Below are 18883 nucleotides of genomic sequence, written 5' to 3'. Positions count from 1 at the left end.
TTGGCTTTACGCTTTAAAACACTTATAAAAGAAAAAAAAAACCTGAAGAATTTTTCTCTTACCCACTCCCATCAGTTCCACAGCCAAGCATGTCTTCCCACTAGGTGAACTAAGGACTGTCCTCCAGTCCAGGAAGTAGGATGAGACCAACGTCGTCTCACTGGAGGTGTCAGTCTTGATCAGCACCAAGTGAACTGGATCGTAAATGGACAGCATAGTAGTTGCATCTGCCATCTTACTTCCCTCTCCTGCGGAATCAAAAGAAATATTGCCACATTTACAGCATTCATTGTAGGTCATATTTAGAACACAGCAGACTGCAACATGTAACAATGCCACAATAACAGTTGTCATTTCCATGTACCTGTGCCATCTATGTGGATCTGGAACAGGAAGCCCTCCTGCAAGTCAGGGTCACAGGCACAGGGCACTGGCTTGGAGTGAAACCTCTGATTTCGGAAGTGCAGGAATAACTTGAATGTTGGGCACACCTGACCAGGTAAAGGCTCAGGCTCCTGAAGGTGTTCCAAGAAGGCCTTACCACCAAGTACTTGCAAATACAGGTAACGCCTGGATGGGTCAATATTGGCTGCAACATCAAAAAACAGCTATAGTATTTAATAACAAGTTCTCAGCTATTAAGCTGATTTTGACTTATTTTCTAGTAATATTTAGTACTTTTTGTCAGCCGAATGTTTTCTTCGTCAATCAACTGAGGGGTGGATTTGGGAGGAGATCGTGTTTCCATATGGCTAGGTGCTACCTAGCAAAGCAAAGTGTGGGGGGAAGGGGAATTTTATTCTAACAAATTGATCCATATACATTAGATTAACAGAATAAAAAGACTTGCTTCGTTGCAAGAAAATATCACAGTAGGAAAGTGGAGCAACCTGAGAAAAGTGTAGGTCCTTCATCACGTCATCTATGATGCCCCTGCGCTGCAGTGCATGGAGGAAGTCTGCCTCAGATAACACTTGATGTGCAGTACCTTGATCATTCCTCAAAGTCTCAGACAGCACCTCTCGGATCTTCCCATGAATATCCATCTAATGCGGAGACAATGGAAAAGGGAAAAAGGTCGCATCGCCTAGTCGTTTTTAATTTATGTCAACAACAAAAAAGATAATCTACTGTCACCAATCAAATATGGACTTCTATAAACAAACATCCACTTGCTTTGGACAGTCCTCTTAATTTCACAAACCAGACAAATTTGGCCATCAGAAACAAACCACAACAAAAAAAAAGCCTGCCAATCGCCGGGTGGAAATGATATTTAAATGACTTTTTCACAAAATAAGCATGACAAAATAGTTGACTCGTTTCACATATACATTGATTTGACGTCATTTTAGGGGTTTTCATGCTTTTAAATCAATTCTCAAATCAAAATATTGATACTTTTGATCCTTCAGTCATTTGAGCAACAACGTACAGTACAGGATGCAATTATAATAAAGAATTGCTGTATTTTATTTACTTTTCGTGTGAGCGACTCGTCGCAACAAAGGTGTTAGCCAATCATTGGACTCTTTGATTTGAAATAGTGTATGGAACACATGTTCCACAATCACTGCAAATAGTTTCTCACCTGGCTGAGGTATTACAATATATTGCACTTACAGCAATACATGAACTATTGCTCTTGAAGAAGCGGTTATAAAAGTGCTACACAGTTTGCGTCCGTGTTAAAGATCAATTATGCATGTGACAAGAGGACAGAAGCACATCACTTTTCATTCCAAACGTCCATAACCGATTAAGTTACAGGATCTTCTTCACCTTGATCAGATGGCTGTGAATGATTTGTTTCAGCTCGGAGGCTTTCTCTGGACGAAGAGCCATTACAGCAACTTCTCTCGGGCAGCTTTAAATACGTTAACGGGAGTCCACTTTTGGGTAAATTTATATTTAACTATATTTTCACCTTCAATCGGAATCGACGTAAACAACACTCACAACAAAATGCTCTGCCTGCAGCGGTAAGCGAGCGGGAATGTGTCTTTGCAGATGCCTGACAAAACCAGAATATACTATTGGAATTTTAATAATACATAGATTAAGTGTGAACATGAAAGTAAACAATATAAAAATGTTAATACACTTCTGGTTAAAAATATATTTTCTATAAATTTATTGTAAAGAGTTAGTTATTCGGGGATCGTGTACGTCATGCTCTGCGACGTGAGTTTAAAAAAGACCCTTCAGGCGTCAGTCAAAGACCTATCGATAAATGTCCTCTTGTGCACGGAATTGTACGTCGACGTAGACGCCATTTTGTATGTGGCAGAGCGGAGCGATCAGTTGAAGACGCTCTTAGTTGAGGTGGTCCAGCTCCTCAAGAGCGTCACAGGTCCCCTGCTGGACCCCCTGCAGTTTGCCTACCGAGCGAACAGGTCTGCGGATCATGCTGTCAACATGGGACTGCACTTTATCCTAGAACACCTCGACAGTGCGGGGACCTACGCGAGCATCCTGTTCGCGGACTTCAGCTCAGCATTCAACACCATAATCCCTGAACTCCTTTCCTCCAAGCTTCTCCAACTAAGCGTCTCGCCTGCCATCTGCCAGTGGATTTACAGCTTTCTGACGGGCAGGACACAGGAGGTGAGGCTGGGGGAGGCCACCTCATCCACACGCAGCATCAGCACTGGGGCACCCCAAGGTTGTGTCCTCTCCCCTCTGCTCTTCTCTCTCTACACGAACGACTGCACCTCAACACACCCGGCTGTCAAACTCGTGCACTCACTGTAGTAGTCTCGCCACGCTGCACTATTTGCATATCTGTTGTTGACCAATACTGGCCACTCATGCCAGAGTAGCATCTGCACCACTTGCGCACTGACTGAGGAGTATCTGCAACATTTGCACAATCAACATTGCCCCAGATGATCGCACTACTCGTCACTTTAAACCGCATACACTCCTTGAAGTCTCGGCGCCCTTTGCACAATGGTCATTGCACCGGACTATTGCAATATTGGTCATTCGAACTGCTCTAAGTGCTAGAGGACTATGCATCTTTTTGCACAATTGTCCCAAAAAAAAAACAAAATAATAATAATTGTACCGGCATTAGCATATAACTAGCAACCCTTTATTGGTCAGTGACTGTTTTTGTCAATGTCTTTATGTCTCCAAAGTGTTCTCTGTCAATTGACTGTCTGTTGTTGTACTAGAGCGGCTCCAACGACCGGAGACAAATTCCTTGTGTGTTTTTTTTGGAAATACTTGGCAAAATAAAGATGATTCTGATTCTGATATCTCGGTTTAAGCCCGGTACTATAACCCCCGTGACTTCCCGAGTGTGTTCTTGTTCTCCCTCATAGGAGACTGAACTAGAGCCGCATTTCACATTCACGCCTGCTATATGCAATTTCGATTCTTCAAAGGACCTAACAAGGATGTTTTGGGAATGTGGATGGAAAAGCCCAGGTCTTGGCCGGCCAAGGACCGTGTGAGGTCCTTTGTAATATCGCAATGTACCGGAAGGTGGCGTTAACACGCCCAACGTACGCTTACCGAGCGCTAATATGATTAGAAGAAGCAGTCACAAGAGACGAAGAAGAAATTGGCTTTTGTTGACGGATGTTGCGTGCTCTGTTTAATAGTGAACTCGAGCGGTTCATAATCAGATTTATTGATATGTTTACGGACGAAGCCCAAGTGCCAGTGAGTATCCAGTCTTCCTGGAGAAAATCTCAGCAGACGGCGCAGGAGTCGGTACGTTTGAGCGACGACGTTGGATTTGAATATAGAATGTCCTCTGCATCTTCTGCTCGAATTGAAGTCTTTGCTCATCACATTCATAAATCATCTCTTTGGTCTTCCTCTCTGCCTTTTACCTGGCAGCTCCATTTCCAGCATTCTTCATCAGTACATCAATTCCCTTCTGTGCACGTTCACACCATCTCAATCTGTCCTCTCTGGGTTTGTCCCTAAACCATTTATTGATCATTCCTGACGATGTCCTTTGTCGTCACTTCCAAAGAGAATCTCAGCATCTTTAGCTCCACCACGTCCATCTCCGTGCTCCTGTCTTCTGCTCATTGCATCTGTCTCCAAACCATACAACATGGCTGGTCTCACTAGTCCTACAAACCTTTCTTTTTTTTTTTTTCACTTTAGCTGGCTTTCTTCTGTCACAGATGATTTTAGATTCGGAGACAGATTCTTCCTCCTGGCCAATAAGACTGTTGAACACCCATATACAACAACTAAGTCTATGGAGTGTAACAGCCCCACAACCGCCACTACCCACTCTCCAACGAGATCCCCACTGGACTATAGTTTCATCTATTATGAAATAATGCTGCTATGTTGACAGTACAATAGAGCACATTCACTAGGTTACCTTATTCTTCTATTTCTTTAAAACATTTTTGCACCTAGTCATGCGAATGGTGAGCACATCCCCTTCACAGTTCTGAGGACCCGGGTTCAAATCCGGCCCCGCCTGTGTGGAGTTTGCATGTTCACCCCGTGCCTGCGTTGGTTTTTTTCCGGGTGCTCCGGTTTCCTCCCACGTCACAAAAACAGGCACGGTCGGTTAATTGAAAAGCAAACCCTTTAAAATTGTCCGTAGGTATGGATGTGTGCGTGAATGGTTGTTTGATTATGTCTGCCCTGCGTTTGACTGGCAACCAGTTCAGGGTGTACCACGCCTCCTGCCCGCAGTTAACTGGGATAGGCTCCAGCATACCCGCGACCCTAGTGAGGATAAGCGATGTAGAAAATGGATGGATGTGCACTGGCGGTGTGTTTATTGAATGACAGTAAAGAAAACAGAAACAGAAAAGAAAAAAAATACATTTTATAGAGAGCAGCCGTTCTTTAACATGCAGAAAACTGTGATAAATACAAATGACTAATGAAATACATAAACAATGAACATCATTTTACCTTTATTGAACGTAATATTGAAATTTAAGACAAGGCAAGGCAAGTCATGCTTTTACGGTTGTATGACCATGTTATAGTCTCTTACTACCCTCTATTGGTAAAAAGTTTATATTGCAGCCAAGCAGGGACTTATGTAGTTCATTCAGTAAGCGATTGGCCGTATGCCCTGCAGAATCTTCACTCAAGCCGCTGTTTACTACTGTCGTTGTCTGTCCAGTAATTCCTGTCCTCGGATGCATGAAACATCACATTGAAGATTCTTGATGGTCTATAAAAGCTGGCAAAGAGGGTATAGGGAAGAGGAAAAGAAATCGGACGTTGTCGTGCTTTCCTTTGCCTTCTTTCTTTAATTCTATGGTGTTTCTTGTCTACTTTAACACATGCAACTTCCTTTGGCCCCATGGTGGCTCGTTGAACAGTTGCACCCAATAATGAAGCATAAAAACCTTCGTAATGCGTTGGATGAACAGTGGCCGAGTCGCAACAAAAACTGGGATAAAATTCCATCTGTCTTTAATCACCCTAACCTGCTGCAAATCCTTCCTTGCATGAGCCCTCTGCCTCGCCAATCTGTACAACTATTTTCGCCTTCCTTTGTGTCCAACCAGTTGTACAATTATCAGATCAGAATGCTCTCTCTTTTTGTGTGTTTGTTTGTTAGTTTTTTATTCAAATTGGGTACCGACAGAGTCATCAGATGTCACAGCAGCCAAACACTTATGAGCAACCAATAAAGCAAAAACAAAAGGAAATTACTTGAATGTCTTTGAAAAAGCATTTCCTCCATTCTGTCCTTGTTTGGATGTGTGTATATTTGTACATGTCTCAGAGAGGTTGTCAAACCAGAGCCATTCACAGTGCTGAAGCAGGAGTACAGACTCGTTCCAGTGTCATCAGCAGTACACAGACAGAGCTCCAGGATCATGTAACGACCCAATTTCTCCAGGACCCCCAAAATGTGTTGCATTTGTCCGGCTTGAAGGACTTCCTACATCAGGTTGAAGTCCCAGTCATCCGAGAGCTGGTCAGAAATTCCAAGAGTCATGCTTTTGATGGCTTTCAGGTGAACTGGGAAGAACACAATAAGATGGTAAGCAGTAAATTGATTTATCATGAAATATTAGACACAAGATTATTCTCTGTTTATTGCCAGTTCTGCCATTTTTATAGGTTTTGTGCCTTCACCAACTTCAACATCCTAGGGCACTCGAGCGAGATCTTCATGTAACAAGCGTCTCTTGGAGTTGTACTGGTGCAGTAATAGCCTGTGCTTATGGCAGGTATGAAATCATTCAAAAGCTTGACTTCTCCTACCTTTCTGAAAACACAAACCTGGTTGAAAAGCTTTCCTGCAGCGAGCCTCTCTCAAGCATGTGTAATTCATTTGGTGAGGAAGGCAATATGTCTGTGTGATTGGAAGGATGGCAGAAGGTGATTGGAGTAATGACGAGTCGTATGTTTGCACATGGAACCTAGACCATGGAGGTCTGAACACCAAACAAGCTGATCTGGTCATTGATGTTCCTACTGCAGTGACATCTCTGTGTTGTCACCCCAAGCACCCCGCTCTCATGGCAGGTATGGAACTCATTATCCTTGGGTGAGTGACACGTGTGAACAAGGTGCGTCTGTGCTGCTGTGCCTGCAGGTGGTCTGCACAGTGGGGAAGTGGTGATCTGGGACACCAGTCAGTCTACAGATCCAGTACTGGCACAAACTGGCATGTCTGCAGACAGCCACAGAGAGCCTGTTTGTCAGGTGAGTGAGTCCACAGGAGATGGCATTGAAGAATTTACCAATAATCTTTCCCTTTTTTCCCTTTTGTAGCGAGAGAAAGCTACCAAGAATTGTAAGAAACCTTCCAATAATTTCTGGAGATTTCCATATATACAAGTTTCTTCATATACACTATATGCTACAGTGAAGCCCCAACGGATCGGTTCCAGACCCATCAAGCCCCGATATAGAAAGATTGTATAAAAACTGTTTTTAATAGTCTTAACCCTCTCTTACGCTAAAGTTATTAAGGCACACTTTTTAAAGTATTCCCTTGCACCTGTGCTCCCTCTCACGCTTAAAAGTTCTGTATTTAAACACTAGTGTTCATCCAAACCATGTTATTTTGTCTAACGAAAGTCCACTAGGTTAATGGTAACCAGAGGTGGGTAGAGTAGCCTAATATTGTACTCAAGTAAGAATACTGTTACTTTTGAATAATATCCATCCATTTTCTGTACCGCTTATCCTCATTTCGGTCGCAGGCGTGCTGGAGCCTATCCCAGCTGTCATCGGGCAGGAGGCGGGGTACACCCTCAACTGGTTGCCAGCCAATCGCAGGGCACATACAAGCAAACAACCATTCACACTCACATCCACACCTACGGGCAATTTAGAGTTGTCAATTAACCTACCATGCATGTTTTTGGGATGTTTGAGGAAACCGGAGTGCCTGGAGAAAACCCACGCAGGCACGGGGAGAACATGCAAACTCCACACAGGCGGGGCTGGGGATTGAACCCCGGTCCTCAGAACTGTGAGGCAGATGCTCTAACCAGTTGTCCACCGTGCCGCCTACATTATAAATGCAAATATCAATTTTACTTTCACTGACCCCATAACATCTTTGTCCTCTGACCTTTAAGTAATTTCTTGATTGAATACGTCTGGAGTTAAGCAGGTTTGGGTTTGATCAGTGAAAATTAACCAAAAGTTGTAATCAGCCACAATTAATTTATGATTTAATAAGGGGGGGTGGGGGGAATACTTTTTCACACAGGGCCAGGTACATTTTTTTTTTTTCTTTCTTAATGAAATGACCATTTAAAAACAGCATTTTAAGTTTGCTTGGGTTATATTTGTCTATTTACATGTGGGGAAATTATGCAAAAATGTAAGAATTTGAGAAGGGGCCCAATACTCTTTCGCGGCACTGTATCCATTGTACATGGTTGAAACTAGCTCTGTTGCGAAGTGAGATTGAATGTATTAGTTTGGGGTTCATGAGAGTGAGTTTGTTTCTTTATTTCGCGCCGATTGGCTGACTAACTAACGATTAGCTTTCGTTAAAGTGGGTGTAAAAGACCCGTCTATCTACAGCACTGCGTACAGAACAATTGTCCTTTGTGACTCTGCTGCTGAATATACAAAAACAGTAAGACTAGTGGGGCTCTCCTGTAAAATATACATAAAATAAACTTTGTAAGATTTATTTATTTTTTGCTGCATAATTTTCGACTCCATACTTCAATCACATTGTACATGATGGTAATGCCATTATTTTTCTATGATTTTTGTTTTGTTTTCATGATTGGAAAGCAATCCTTTTTTGCAAAGCTCTTGTCCTCATTAGGATTGGGGGTGAGCTCAAATGTATCCCAGTTGACTCCATTGTGGTGGTAAAGGAGAACTCATAAGAAAGATTTGAGAGTCAGTCTGGACCTGCAAAAAGCAGCTCTATTTTTTGCTTGTGAATATTACTGCTGGATAGGAGGATGATAAAACGTAGCTGTATGTTTGTGTCTTGTCATGTCTACATACTGTAGGTTACTTGGGTGGCCCTGCAGAATAAAGGAGACTTTGGTGTTCTAAGTGCATGCTCGGGAGGAAGGATTCTGCTGTGGACAGTGAGCTCGGAGCAAGGAAAACTTGTCCTGAAAGCAGCCTTTGCACTCGTGCAACAGCAGGTTCTTTCGAGCAGGACCAGCTTCAAGGTAAGGCTCGGACACAGGAATACTTTGGAATGTATTGTTTTACCTCCATGTTGTGCAAATCTTCTTTGTCTGTGAAATGACAGAAGTGGAGCTTTGTGTTCTTGTTCATCTACCAGCACTGACATTTTGGATCCTGTACCCCTATTGTTGTATTGCTACGACGGTATATAATATATATATATATATATATATACACACACACTGAATCTACCAAATGAAAGAATAGACTTCCTTCTTTCACCAGCAACAAGTTTTGTTTCTACCCTTTTCTTTAGTCATCAGCAGTAGAATATAGGTAGGTTTTATTTCATTTGTTCGTTTCTCCCGGAAACCAGAGAAAATGTTGGTTTCTTTCAATTTTATTTTAAACCAACAAAATATGACGCGTGCAATACGTAATTTTTCCCCCCGTGATGTCCTTAACAACTAATTGGGTTTATTTCATGAACCGTTTAAAACGAAACATTTAGGAATAGCTTTTGATATCAAAATAATAATGTATGTAGCGATATGGGAGCGTTTGCCGTGTCGTCACACCACGGTTGGCAGAAAGCCTTTCGAAGTCAATGGCCGCCCGGGAGTCATAGAGTTATTCACACTTATTTTTTTCTCAGGGCACTCCGGTTTCCTCCCACATCACATAAACAGGCAACATTTTGTTGTATGAATGAATGTATGGACAAAAGTACGGAGACCAGAAATAGATGTTTGGAGTGTCTTTAGTAGATCATTAGCTCATAAGTTAACTCAACCCTAATTTGGAGGAAGACAACTCATTTTGATACAGCAGCACCTCTACATACGCATTAATAGTATACTTTTGTTTTTATACTTTTAGTATATAGTATATATATAGTATATATAGTATACTTTTACTTTTTGTTTTTTTATACTTTTGTTTCTGGAATAGACCAGCCTCCTCTTGTGTGGATCAAAAATTTACTTCGGACTTATTATTTTTATACACTACACAACATAAAAGATGAATCAAAATTGAGTTTTGTGAATATTTTGAATACTAATATGTGAACCACTCTCTCTCTCTCTCACTCTGTCCTAAGAGAAGTCAAAATGTTAATGGCTAATATATGAAAATAAAATATGAAACCATTTTGACATAGGGTTGCGCAATATAGCGAATAAAATATCAGCGTCACGATAATGGCACGTGCAATATGTGTGTAAAATAAAATATGAAATCATTTTACATAGGGTTGCGCAACATATCGAAAAAAATATCAGCGTCACGATAATGGCACGCGCAATGAGTGTATATGTGTGCAGCCCTAGTTTTACACATATTTCTATAATACGGTATTATGTTGGATGCAAACTGAGAGAATTCACAGCACCATAAAACAACAGGAAGAAGAAAAAAAAAAAAAGGTTTTATTTAACATCCATAAAGTCTGGCCTCCGTTTTCCTGACACAGTCCTCGTGCCGCTGCATTACAGCCTCCGTGGGATCATTCTCCCTGGCACGTGTGCTTCTGTTTAACTTTTCATAAATGAACAGCTTCAGAGGACTTTCAAGCAGCTTAGAGGTTGAATCATCAGGCTGTCGATTTCATTTGTTTCTTCGGCGTTTGGTTTTGCTTAGTAAAACTGCTGTGCTGATTGTTGTATTATGAGTTTATCTGAATCGTTGGCGCTTGTACTGTCAAACCTGATTAAATTGTTTGGTTGTAGGTGCTGGGCGAGCTGGCAAAAAAAAAAAAAAAAAAAAAAAATCATGATTCATTTTTTTCATATCACCCCATCTTATTATCACAGTGTTTTTTATTGTTTTTAAAATAACCAGTTTTAAAGCATCCATACTGAAAACTGAAGAAGCTAGAGAGTAGTTCAACATTTTACTAGCACCTTGTGTAAACAATACTCCTCAGTCAATAATTAATACATTAACCCCAACATGATATAAGCATAATTACTATCCATCCATCCATCAATTTTCTGTTTCGCTTATTCTCACTCGGGTCGCGGGCATGCTGAAGCCTATCCCAGCTATCGTTGGGCGTGTATACTTACTAAGCAAATAAAAATACATGTAGAACAATATAAAAACACTTCACCGAATGTCGAAAAATATAACTTGAAGTCCTGAGTCTTTTTGGAGGTACAGAATACAAATAAAATAAAGTGGCCCCTAGGGGATAATGAAGATACCTTGAATTGTAAACATATGAAATAATAGTAAGATGAATGGGGTGAAACATGAGCAAAGTATGCTCATGAAGCAAACTTTCTGCAACAACCATGTTCACATCCTGATAGGATGACATACTGACATCATTTTATCTTTTTTTTTTTTTTGTCTTTTAATTGGTCAATTAGAGTTGATTTTAATGCTCAGTTAAATAAACAGATATAGTGGTTGCTTTGTTATATTTTGTTTTTAGGGCCAAGGCACCAGCACTGTGGGTGTCACCTCCTTGGATCTGTCTCCATGGGACCCAGACACATTCTTAGTAGGCTCCGAGGGTGGCCTTCTGCTTAGGTGTTCCCTCTCCTCACAGACACCAGCCGCAGTCTCATCGGAATATCACAGTGTGCCACTGAGAGCCCCGGCCGTCTTCTCCTTTAGGCCTGGCAGCGGCCCCGTCCACTCCATACACTGCTCACCTTTTCACAGGTACAGATTTAAGGCCTTCGCAGTGAGTAAATCAGTCTAAATATAACTGGTGACTCATAAGCGACTGACGTGTTTTCTTTAGGAACCTGTTTTTGAGTGCGGGAACTGATGGCCTGGCTCACCTTCATTCCCTGCTGCAGACCAACCCACTGCGCTCACTTCGAGTGTCAGACACTTATGTTTTTAAGGTGCAGTGGTCTCCGACCAGGCCGCTGCTTTTTGCCGCAGCCACGGAACAAGGTAGTGTCAAAGTGGAGGAAATCTCACTCAGTCAGGAAAAATTGTTTGACGGTAGCATTCGGGAGAACGAAAACATGCAATGACATTCTATAAGTCCCATCCACCTCAAACATCTTAAATATAATCTATACCATATTTTAAATTGTCAAGAACATTACCACAGTACATTATGTTTTAGGATAAACATAATTCTGCACAACGTAATCATTACTCTAATTGTAATTGTTAGTAAACTATGGCTTCACTCTTTATTTTAATGTATGTATTGCATCAACCTTGGTTGCAGTTGCAGCCAAATGTCTTTTTCATGCAATTTTTGTATTTGTATCCGCTGTTACTGCTGAAACAATGGAAATTCCCCCAATTGTGGGACTAATACAGGTTATTTTACTTTATAAATATTTGTTATATTAATGTGCTTTTAACCTTATAGGCCCATTTTCTCAAGCGATGTAGCAGACTAGCGGTGGCACACAAATTCATTTCCGGTACTGGTGACTGTGTGGCTGTGTAGCGTCGAGACACTTATTAATTTGCCTGCTATTTTTCCCCTCAAAGCTGTTTACGCTCCGCAATAACGCGGTTCCAACCCGACCTGTGTGACAAATGTACTGTATCACCCAGTCACTTAATATTGGTGTTTTGCGACGTAATGTTGCGATAGTTTAGTAATTAGCATTGCGTCATCATCTTTCTCCTTTTCTCCTCTTATTTGATAATGATACTTGTCAGAAGTATACTGTAGGTTATTCGCTGCCATTGAGGTGACGATTCGTGACTCATGCCGCGTTGACAACGGACGCGAAGCGAACGTTCGCCTCGGCATTGTTTTTGCTCACGTTAGCTGTAGCTCATAGGTAGCTGGGGCGGCGTCTAATACGCAACGAGCATTTCCCTTAAGTAGCCGAACAGTGGAAAGCATCGAGGTTGGGCGACTGAAATTTCGGTCCATCGCTACTTTCCACTGTATAATGAGCTACACTACCTTGAAAGGCTGCAGGAGCAAAAGTATTGATATTTTGATTGAGGGTTCAATTCTTGACCATAAAGATCAGGTATCAGAGGTATCAATATTTCAGTATCAATCTAGTTATCAATAGTGCAGGGTGGAAAAGTATGTAAACCCACTAGGCCAGGGGTGGGCAATTAATTTTCCAGTTGTGAAGGGTCACACCAACATCCATCCACTCTCCGTACCGCTTATCCTCACTAGGATCGCGGGTGTGCTGGCGCCTACGTCAGCTGACTTTGGGCGAGAGGCGGTGTACACCTTGAACTGGTTGCCAGCCTATCACAGGGCACATATAAACAAACAACTATTCGCACTTACTGTAGATTCATGCATACGGACAATTTAGAGCCTTCAATTAACTTACCATCCATGTTTTCTGGAAGTTGGACAAAGCTGAGAAAACCCACGCAGGCACGGGGAGATCATGCAAACTGCACACAGGCAAGGCCGGATTTGAATCCGGGTCCTCAGAACTGTGAGGCAGCTATGCTAACTAGTCGTCCACCACGCAGCCTCACACCAACACGCGAACCTCAATTGTGTTCCGAAGAAATTTAATGTATTTATACAAAGCAAAGGTTCTCAAACCTCTACACCAAGTATAATATAAAAAAATACTTGGCTTTTCCAAGTATCACCAATATGAAAATACTGTGTAGCAGGCCCAAGTGTTAGCATGTTAAGTATTTCATGTTTGGAAGGCACTGTAATATTCATACCCAGTTTGAACATTAGCATTGTGCTTGAATATAAGAAAATGATTTTGACTTAACTAATGATTCAATTGAAATTTATTGCACATATATGATGATTAAAATCAAAAATCTAACAATAAATGTGTGGAAACAAACATTTCCAAAAGATTAAGTACAAATCTATTGGACTTAAAATCTAATCATCGGCAACTTTCTGTAATGTGTTCGCTGAGAAATGGATGAAAAGCTTGCTTTGCAAAAGATGTATTCGTTTATGTTGAGCACTCTTCTTTCCACCAGGTGAGGTGCAAATATTCGATCTGAGTCGCAGGTCCCTGAGACCAGCAGCCACAATTGACCCGGGAGGCGTTGGCCACGCTGCAACCTGTTTGGCCTTCAACTGTCAAAACACTGGCCTCCTTGCAGTGGGTAAAACAGACGGGACAGTTGGTGTTTGGAAGCTCAGCACTGATTTGACAGAGCAGATCCCCACAGAAGGCCATCTCCTGGAGCAGATAGCCAATCAAGTAGCAGAATGACACGATGGGATGGATGGAGACTGCTGCAATGGACTATTAGGAGTGCCGGTTTCAGTTGCAGCCATGTGTCTTGTGGGTTTGGAGTTTCACAAGGCAAGTCAAAAGCGAGTGGGCCAAATACGGCTCAGAAGGTGTTTTACATGAACACAGACTATTCTATACTCGGTCATCTCACCTCGGACCAAACTGAGCTCCTTTTCTCTCATTGAAGACGTAATAGTGATGCCATTGTTGTTCCTGTTCATGCATTTCCAGTGTAAGATTGGTCATCACAGTCTGATGAAAATTGTCAGTGGTTTTGAGTGAATATGTGCAAAAACTGCAGCAAAATATGGGCTGTGCTCTGGCAAAAAAATTTTTTTAAAAAGAGCGAGAGAGACTTCACTCACATTATCTTCAATATTTGTTTTTTTCTGTTTGTATACAACGTTTTGATACTATCATAGTACTTGCACTAATCACTGTCCATTTTTTGGGCTGCAACCTGTGCCGCACTGGCTCCACATACTTCCCTCTCATTTCATATTGCGTATAATATAAATCAGTCTGAGTCTAAACTGAGACAGATAAGTTAAAAAAAAAAAAAAAACAACACTACGGGAGTTACAGCAGTAGGATTTGATTAAATTAAAAAAAAAAAAAAACATTTAAAGAGTTAACACATCAAGTCAGTAAGATTATCAGTCTATATAATGTTAAATTTAAAAGTAAATATACAGTACTTTATTGTACAGGATAAAATTACAACAAATTGTAATTCACTTAATTTTGACCATAAACGTGATGATAGATCACTGATTGCGTAGTGGTTCATTCAACTAACTGGTGCCAGCAATATGGGTTCAGTTCCCACTCAGTGAGGAAAAGTGGTTACAGAAAATGGATGGATGGACAAATGATGACACTAGTTTGTATGCAGTATGATTAATATTTTATTTTTGTCCTCTTTATATTGTTTGCGAGGCTTGTTCGAATCAGGGAGTTGCTATGATTGAACAGGAAAAACCAATAAATTCTGATGTCACATTCCTTGCAGGTTTTAGGAAATGTACCTGTATAGCGCTGGATGTTTGTAGTTTCATCAGTGGTAGTACCATTGCAAATATTGCCTTCATGTCTATCATTGAAAGTGCTCCTAATTTGTGAATTGATTTTCGTTTTGTTTTTTTTTTCCTATTAGAGTTTTAGGAGATTTTTTTTTTTATTTTCCTATTAGTTGCGTGTAAGCTATATAGCCTAAAAACACTTTTTTACACTACTGCTGTCCATCTGTAAGAGCACATTGATCCATTAAGTTAAAACTGTCGAAAGATTACGTTTTGCATTGATGCATGTCAGGTTCAACGTCAATCCACGAGCTCATTCATGCATGCTGTACAGATTTCCCGTGACGTAGCGGCCCAGCGGACACGGCTCCCATGCTGGAGGTCGACGCATTGTTTTTTTCTTCCGGTACTTATTGAGCGTTTGAATAGAAAGAATTGAGACCCAACTTAAAAAGATTGTGACATTACTGTGCGGTGTTTGGGTGCAACAATACAGGTGGTAGGGATAAAGTCATTTCAGCGTTAACCGGCACCAATTTGGCATCAGGGTGACAAGACTGAACATTTGTCAAGGAAAAGATGGAGAATGTGGCTTTCACGAATCAGGCAGGGCTGATCTTTCTCAGGCCGGACACCCAGACCATACATCTCTGTTTGTTCTCCACACTTTGTTGAGGTTCAACACTGAACAATGTTAGAAAATGAATACTAAATTAATATTAAATACTGTATATAAAGGACATTTAGAAGATTTCAATTCATCTATTTGCATTTTTAGTACCCGGAGAAAAACTCATGCAAGTACTGGGAGAACATGGAAACTCCACACAGGAAGGCCCGAGCCTGGATTGAAAGCCACGACCTCTGAACTGTGAGGTGGCTATGCTTATCACTCATCTACCATGCCAACTATTAAGTTGAGAGAAATCACTGTCTGCATGCTTACACAACACTGTATACATTTGTTTAATACATCCCATTTCAGATACACACCCAGATATCCTTATGATTATATAATTGCATTACACTTAGTTGCACGGACACAACAAACGCACAACATATCAACATAGGGTGCGTTGGGAAGTTCACTCCGGGCGCGCACCCCGGAACCTTCGGTAACTCCGAGCGTTGTTAGCGTATGTGTGCCACTAAATACAAGTAAAACTGACACATTCTTCTTTTCCTTTCAGCTTGTCCCGTTAGGGTTCGCCGCAACGTGTCATCCTTTTCCATGTGAGCCTCTCTCCTGCATCCTCCTCTAACACCAACTGCCCTCATGTCTTTCCTCTCTATATCTATCAACCTTATCGTTGGTCTTCTTCGAGCTCTCTTGCCTGGCAGCTCCATCCTCATCACCCTTCTACCAATATACTCACTCTCTCTCCTTTGGATGTGTCCAAACCATCGAAGTCTGCTCTCTCTAACTTTGCCTCCAAAATATCTAACCTTGGCTGTCCCTCCGATGAGCTCATTTCTAATCCTATCCAACCTGGTCATTCCGAGAACGAACCTCAACATCTTCATTTCCGCCACCTCCAGCTCTGCTTCCTGTGGTCTCTTCAGTGCCACTGTCTCTAATCCGTACATCATGGCTGGCCTCACCACTGTTTTATAAACTATGACCTTCATCCTAGCAGAGACTCTTCTGTCACATAACACACCTGAGACCTTCCTCCACCCGTTCCAACCTGCTTGGATTTGCTTCTTCACATTCTTACCACTGTTGACGCCAAGTACTTAAAGTCCTCCACCGTCTCTATCTCTTCTCCCTGTAGCCTCACTCTTCCCCCTCCACCCCTCCCATTCATGCACATATATTCTCTTACTTCGGCTAATCTTCATTCCTCTCCTTTTCAGTACATGCCTCCACCTTTCTAACTGTTCCTCCACCTGCTCCCTGCTATCACTGCAGATCACAATGTCATTTGCGAACATCATGGTCCACGGGACTCCAGTCTAGCCTCATCTGTCAACCTATCCATAACCACTGCAAATAGGAAAGGGCTTAGGGCTGATCCCTGACAGAGTCCCACCTCCACCTTAAACTCCTCTGTCACACCTACAGCACACCTCACCATTGTTCTGCTGCCCTCATACATGTCCTGTACAATTCTAACATACTTCTGCCACTCCAGACGTCCACATTGAGTACCACAGTTCCTCTCTGGGTACTCTCTCATAGGCTTTCTCTAGATCTACAAAGACACAATGTAGCTCTTTCTGACCTTCTCTGTACTTCTCCATCAACACCCTCAAGGTAAATAATGCATCTGTGGTACTCTTTCTAGGCATGAAACCATACTGTTGCTCGCAAATACTCACTTCTGTCCTGAGTCTAGCCTCCACTACTCTTTCCCATAAGTTCATTGTGTGCCTCATCAACTTTATTCCTCCATAGTTCCCACAGCTCTGCACATCTGTTCTTAAAAATGGGCACCAGCACACTTTTCCTCCATCCTCTATCCTCAGGCATCTTCTCACCCGCTAGAATTCTGTTGAACAAGCTGGTCAAAAACTCCACATTCACCTCTCCTCGATGCTCCCATACTTCCACAGTAATGTCATCAGGGACAACTACCTTTCCATTTTTCATCCTCTTTAGTGCCTTTCTAACTTCCCCCTGACTAATCATTGCTACTTCCTGGTCCACTACACTTGGTTCTTCTACTCTTCTTTCTCTCTGATATTCCTCATTCATCAACTCCTCAAAGTATTCTTTCCATCTATGCAGCACACTGCTGGCACCAATCAACACATTTCCATCTCTATCCGTAATCACCTTAATCTGCTGCATATCCTTCCCATCTCTATCCCTATGTCTGGCCAACCTGTATAGATCTTTTTTTCCTTCTTTTTTCCAACCTGGCATACATGCGATCATATGCCTCTTGTATAGTCTTTGCCACCTCGACCTTGGCCCTACGTCGCATCTACATGTATTCCTTTTCTCCTCTCCTCATTCTGCTCAGTCTCCCACTTCTTCTTAGCTAACCTCTTTCCTTGTATGATTTCCTGTACTTTGAGGTTCCACCACCAAGTCTCCGTCTCCATTTTCCTGCCAGAAGATACACCAAGCCCTCTCCTGCCTCTTTATCTGATCACCTTGGCTGTAGTAGTCCAGTCTTCTGGAAGCTCCTCCTGTCGACCAAGAGCCTGTCTCACCTCTTCCCGAAAAGCCACACAACACTCTTCCTTTCTCAGCTTCCACCACATGGTTCGCTGCTCTGCTTTTGTCTTCTCAATCTTCCTCCCCACCACCAGTCATCTTACACACCACCATCCTATGCTGTCCAGCCACACTCTCCCCTACCATTACCTTACAATCAGTAAACTTCAGATTACATTGTCTGCACAAGATGTAATCCACCTGCGTGCTTCTACCGGTCACCCTATGTTGCTGCCTCTTCTGGAAGAAAGTGTTCACCAAAGCCATGTCCATCCTTTTTGCAAAGTCTACCACCATCTGTCGCTCGAGGTTCCTTATCTGGACGCCGAATTTACCCATCACTTCTTCATCACCCCCGTTTCCTTCACCAACACGTCCATTACAATCTGCACCAATCACGACTCTCTCTCTGTCTGGGATGCTCAGAACTACTTCGTCTAGCTCCTTCCAGAATTTCTCTTTCACCTCTTGGTCACATCCTACCTGTGCGGCATAGCCACTAATCACATTACACATAACACCCTCAATTTCCAGTTTCAGCCTCATCACTCAATCTGACACGCTTTGCTAACTCTTCTTTAAAATCACCACTACTCCATTTCTTTTAGCATCTACACCATAGTAAAATAATTTGAACCCTGCCCCTAAACATCTAGCCTTTCCGCCTGGTCTCCTGGACACACAGTATATCAACCTTTCTCCTAATCATCATGCCAACTAACTCCCGAGCTTTTCCTGCCATAGTCCCAACATTCAAAGTCCCCACATTCAATTCTTGGCTCTGTGCTTTCCTCTTTTCTTTCTGCCAAAGAACCCGGTTTTCACCTCTCATTCATCTTCGACCCACAGTAGCTGAATCTCCTCCGCCGCCCGGTTGGTTTACGGTGCAGGTGGCGGACGTTGTTAACCCGGGCCACGGCCAATTCGGTATGGAATTATTT

At 42.1% G+C, this 18883-nt stretch overlaps 2 protein-coding genes across 4 annotated transcripts in view; one reads left to right on the top strand and one right to left on the bottom strand.

The window, feature by feature from the left end:
• cep76 (centrosomal protein 76) overlaps nt 1–1982 on the bottom strand; it is a 28100-nt gene extending 26118 nt beyond the window's left edge. Inside the window, exons 1-5 of one of the 2 annotated variants that reach the window (XM_061673708.1) lie at nt 1783–1982; nt 891–1046; nt 679–763; nt 365–589; nt 63–248 (exon numbers count right to left, since the gene is read on the bottom strand). In XM_061673708.1, the coding sequence (XP_061529692.1) occupies nt 63–248; nt 365–589; nt 679–763; nt 891–1046; nt 1783–1845 (715 nt within the window). In that variant the 5' untranslated portion in view covers nt 1846–1982. Of the gene's footprint in view, nt 1–62; nt 249–364; nt 590–678; nt 764–890; nt 1047–1591; nt 1761–1782 lie in introns of those variants that run through there. The other variant, XM_061673709.1, reaches the window with a different exon arrangement.
• Nucleotides 1983–3570: 1588 nt separating this feature from the next.
• Nucleotides 3571–14336, top strand: dync2i2 (dynein 2 intermediate chain 2). Of its 2 annotated transcripts, none has more exons than XM_061673705.1 (9): nt 3571–3723; nt 5732–5992; nt 6073–6182; nt 6323–6480; nt 6551–6660; nt 8445–8612; nt 11129–11244; nt 11327–11484; nt 13492–14336. In XM_061673705.1, exons 1-9 carry the CDS (start codon nt 3589–3591, stop codon nt 13728–13730), a joined length of 1455 nt encoding a protein of 484 aa, XP_061529689.1. In that variant the 5' UTR covers nt 3571–3588; the 3' UTR covers nt 13731–14336. The 2 variants fall into 2 exon arrangements, with proteins under 2 accessions (XP_061529689.1, XP_061529688.1); XM_061673704.1 differs by having other exon boundaries at nt 11012–11244.
• The last annotated feature ends 4547 nt before the right edge of the window (nt 14337–18883 follow it).

This window comes from Phycodurus eques, chromosome 4 (assembly GCF_024500275.1).
Source record: "Phycodurus eques isolate BA_2022a chromosome 4, UOR_Pequ_1.1, whole genome shotgun sequence".
In the NCBI taxonomy this organism is placed as follows: Eukaryota; Metazoa; Chordata; class Actinopteri; order Syngnathiformes; family Syngnathidae; genus Phycodurus; species Phycodurus eques.
This window is presented reverse-complemented; position numbering and strand designations above follow the sequence as displayed.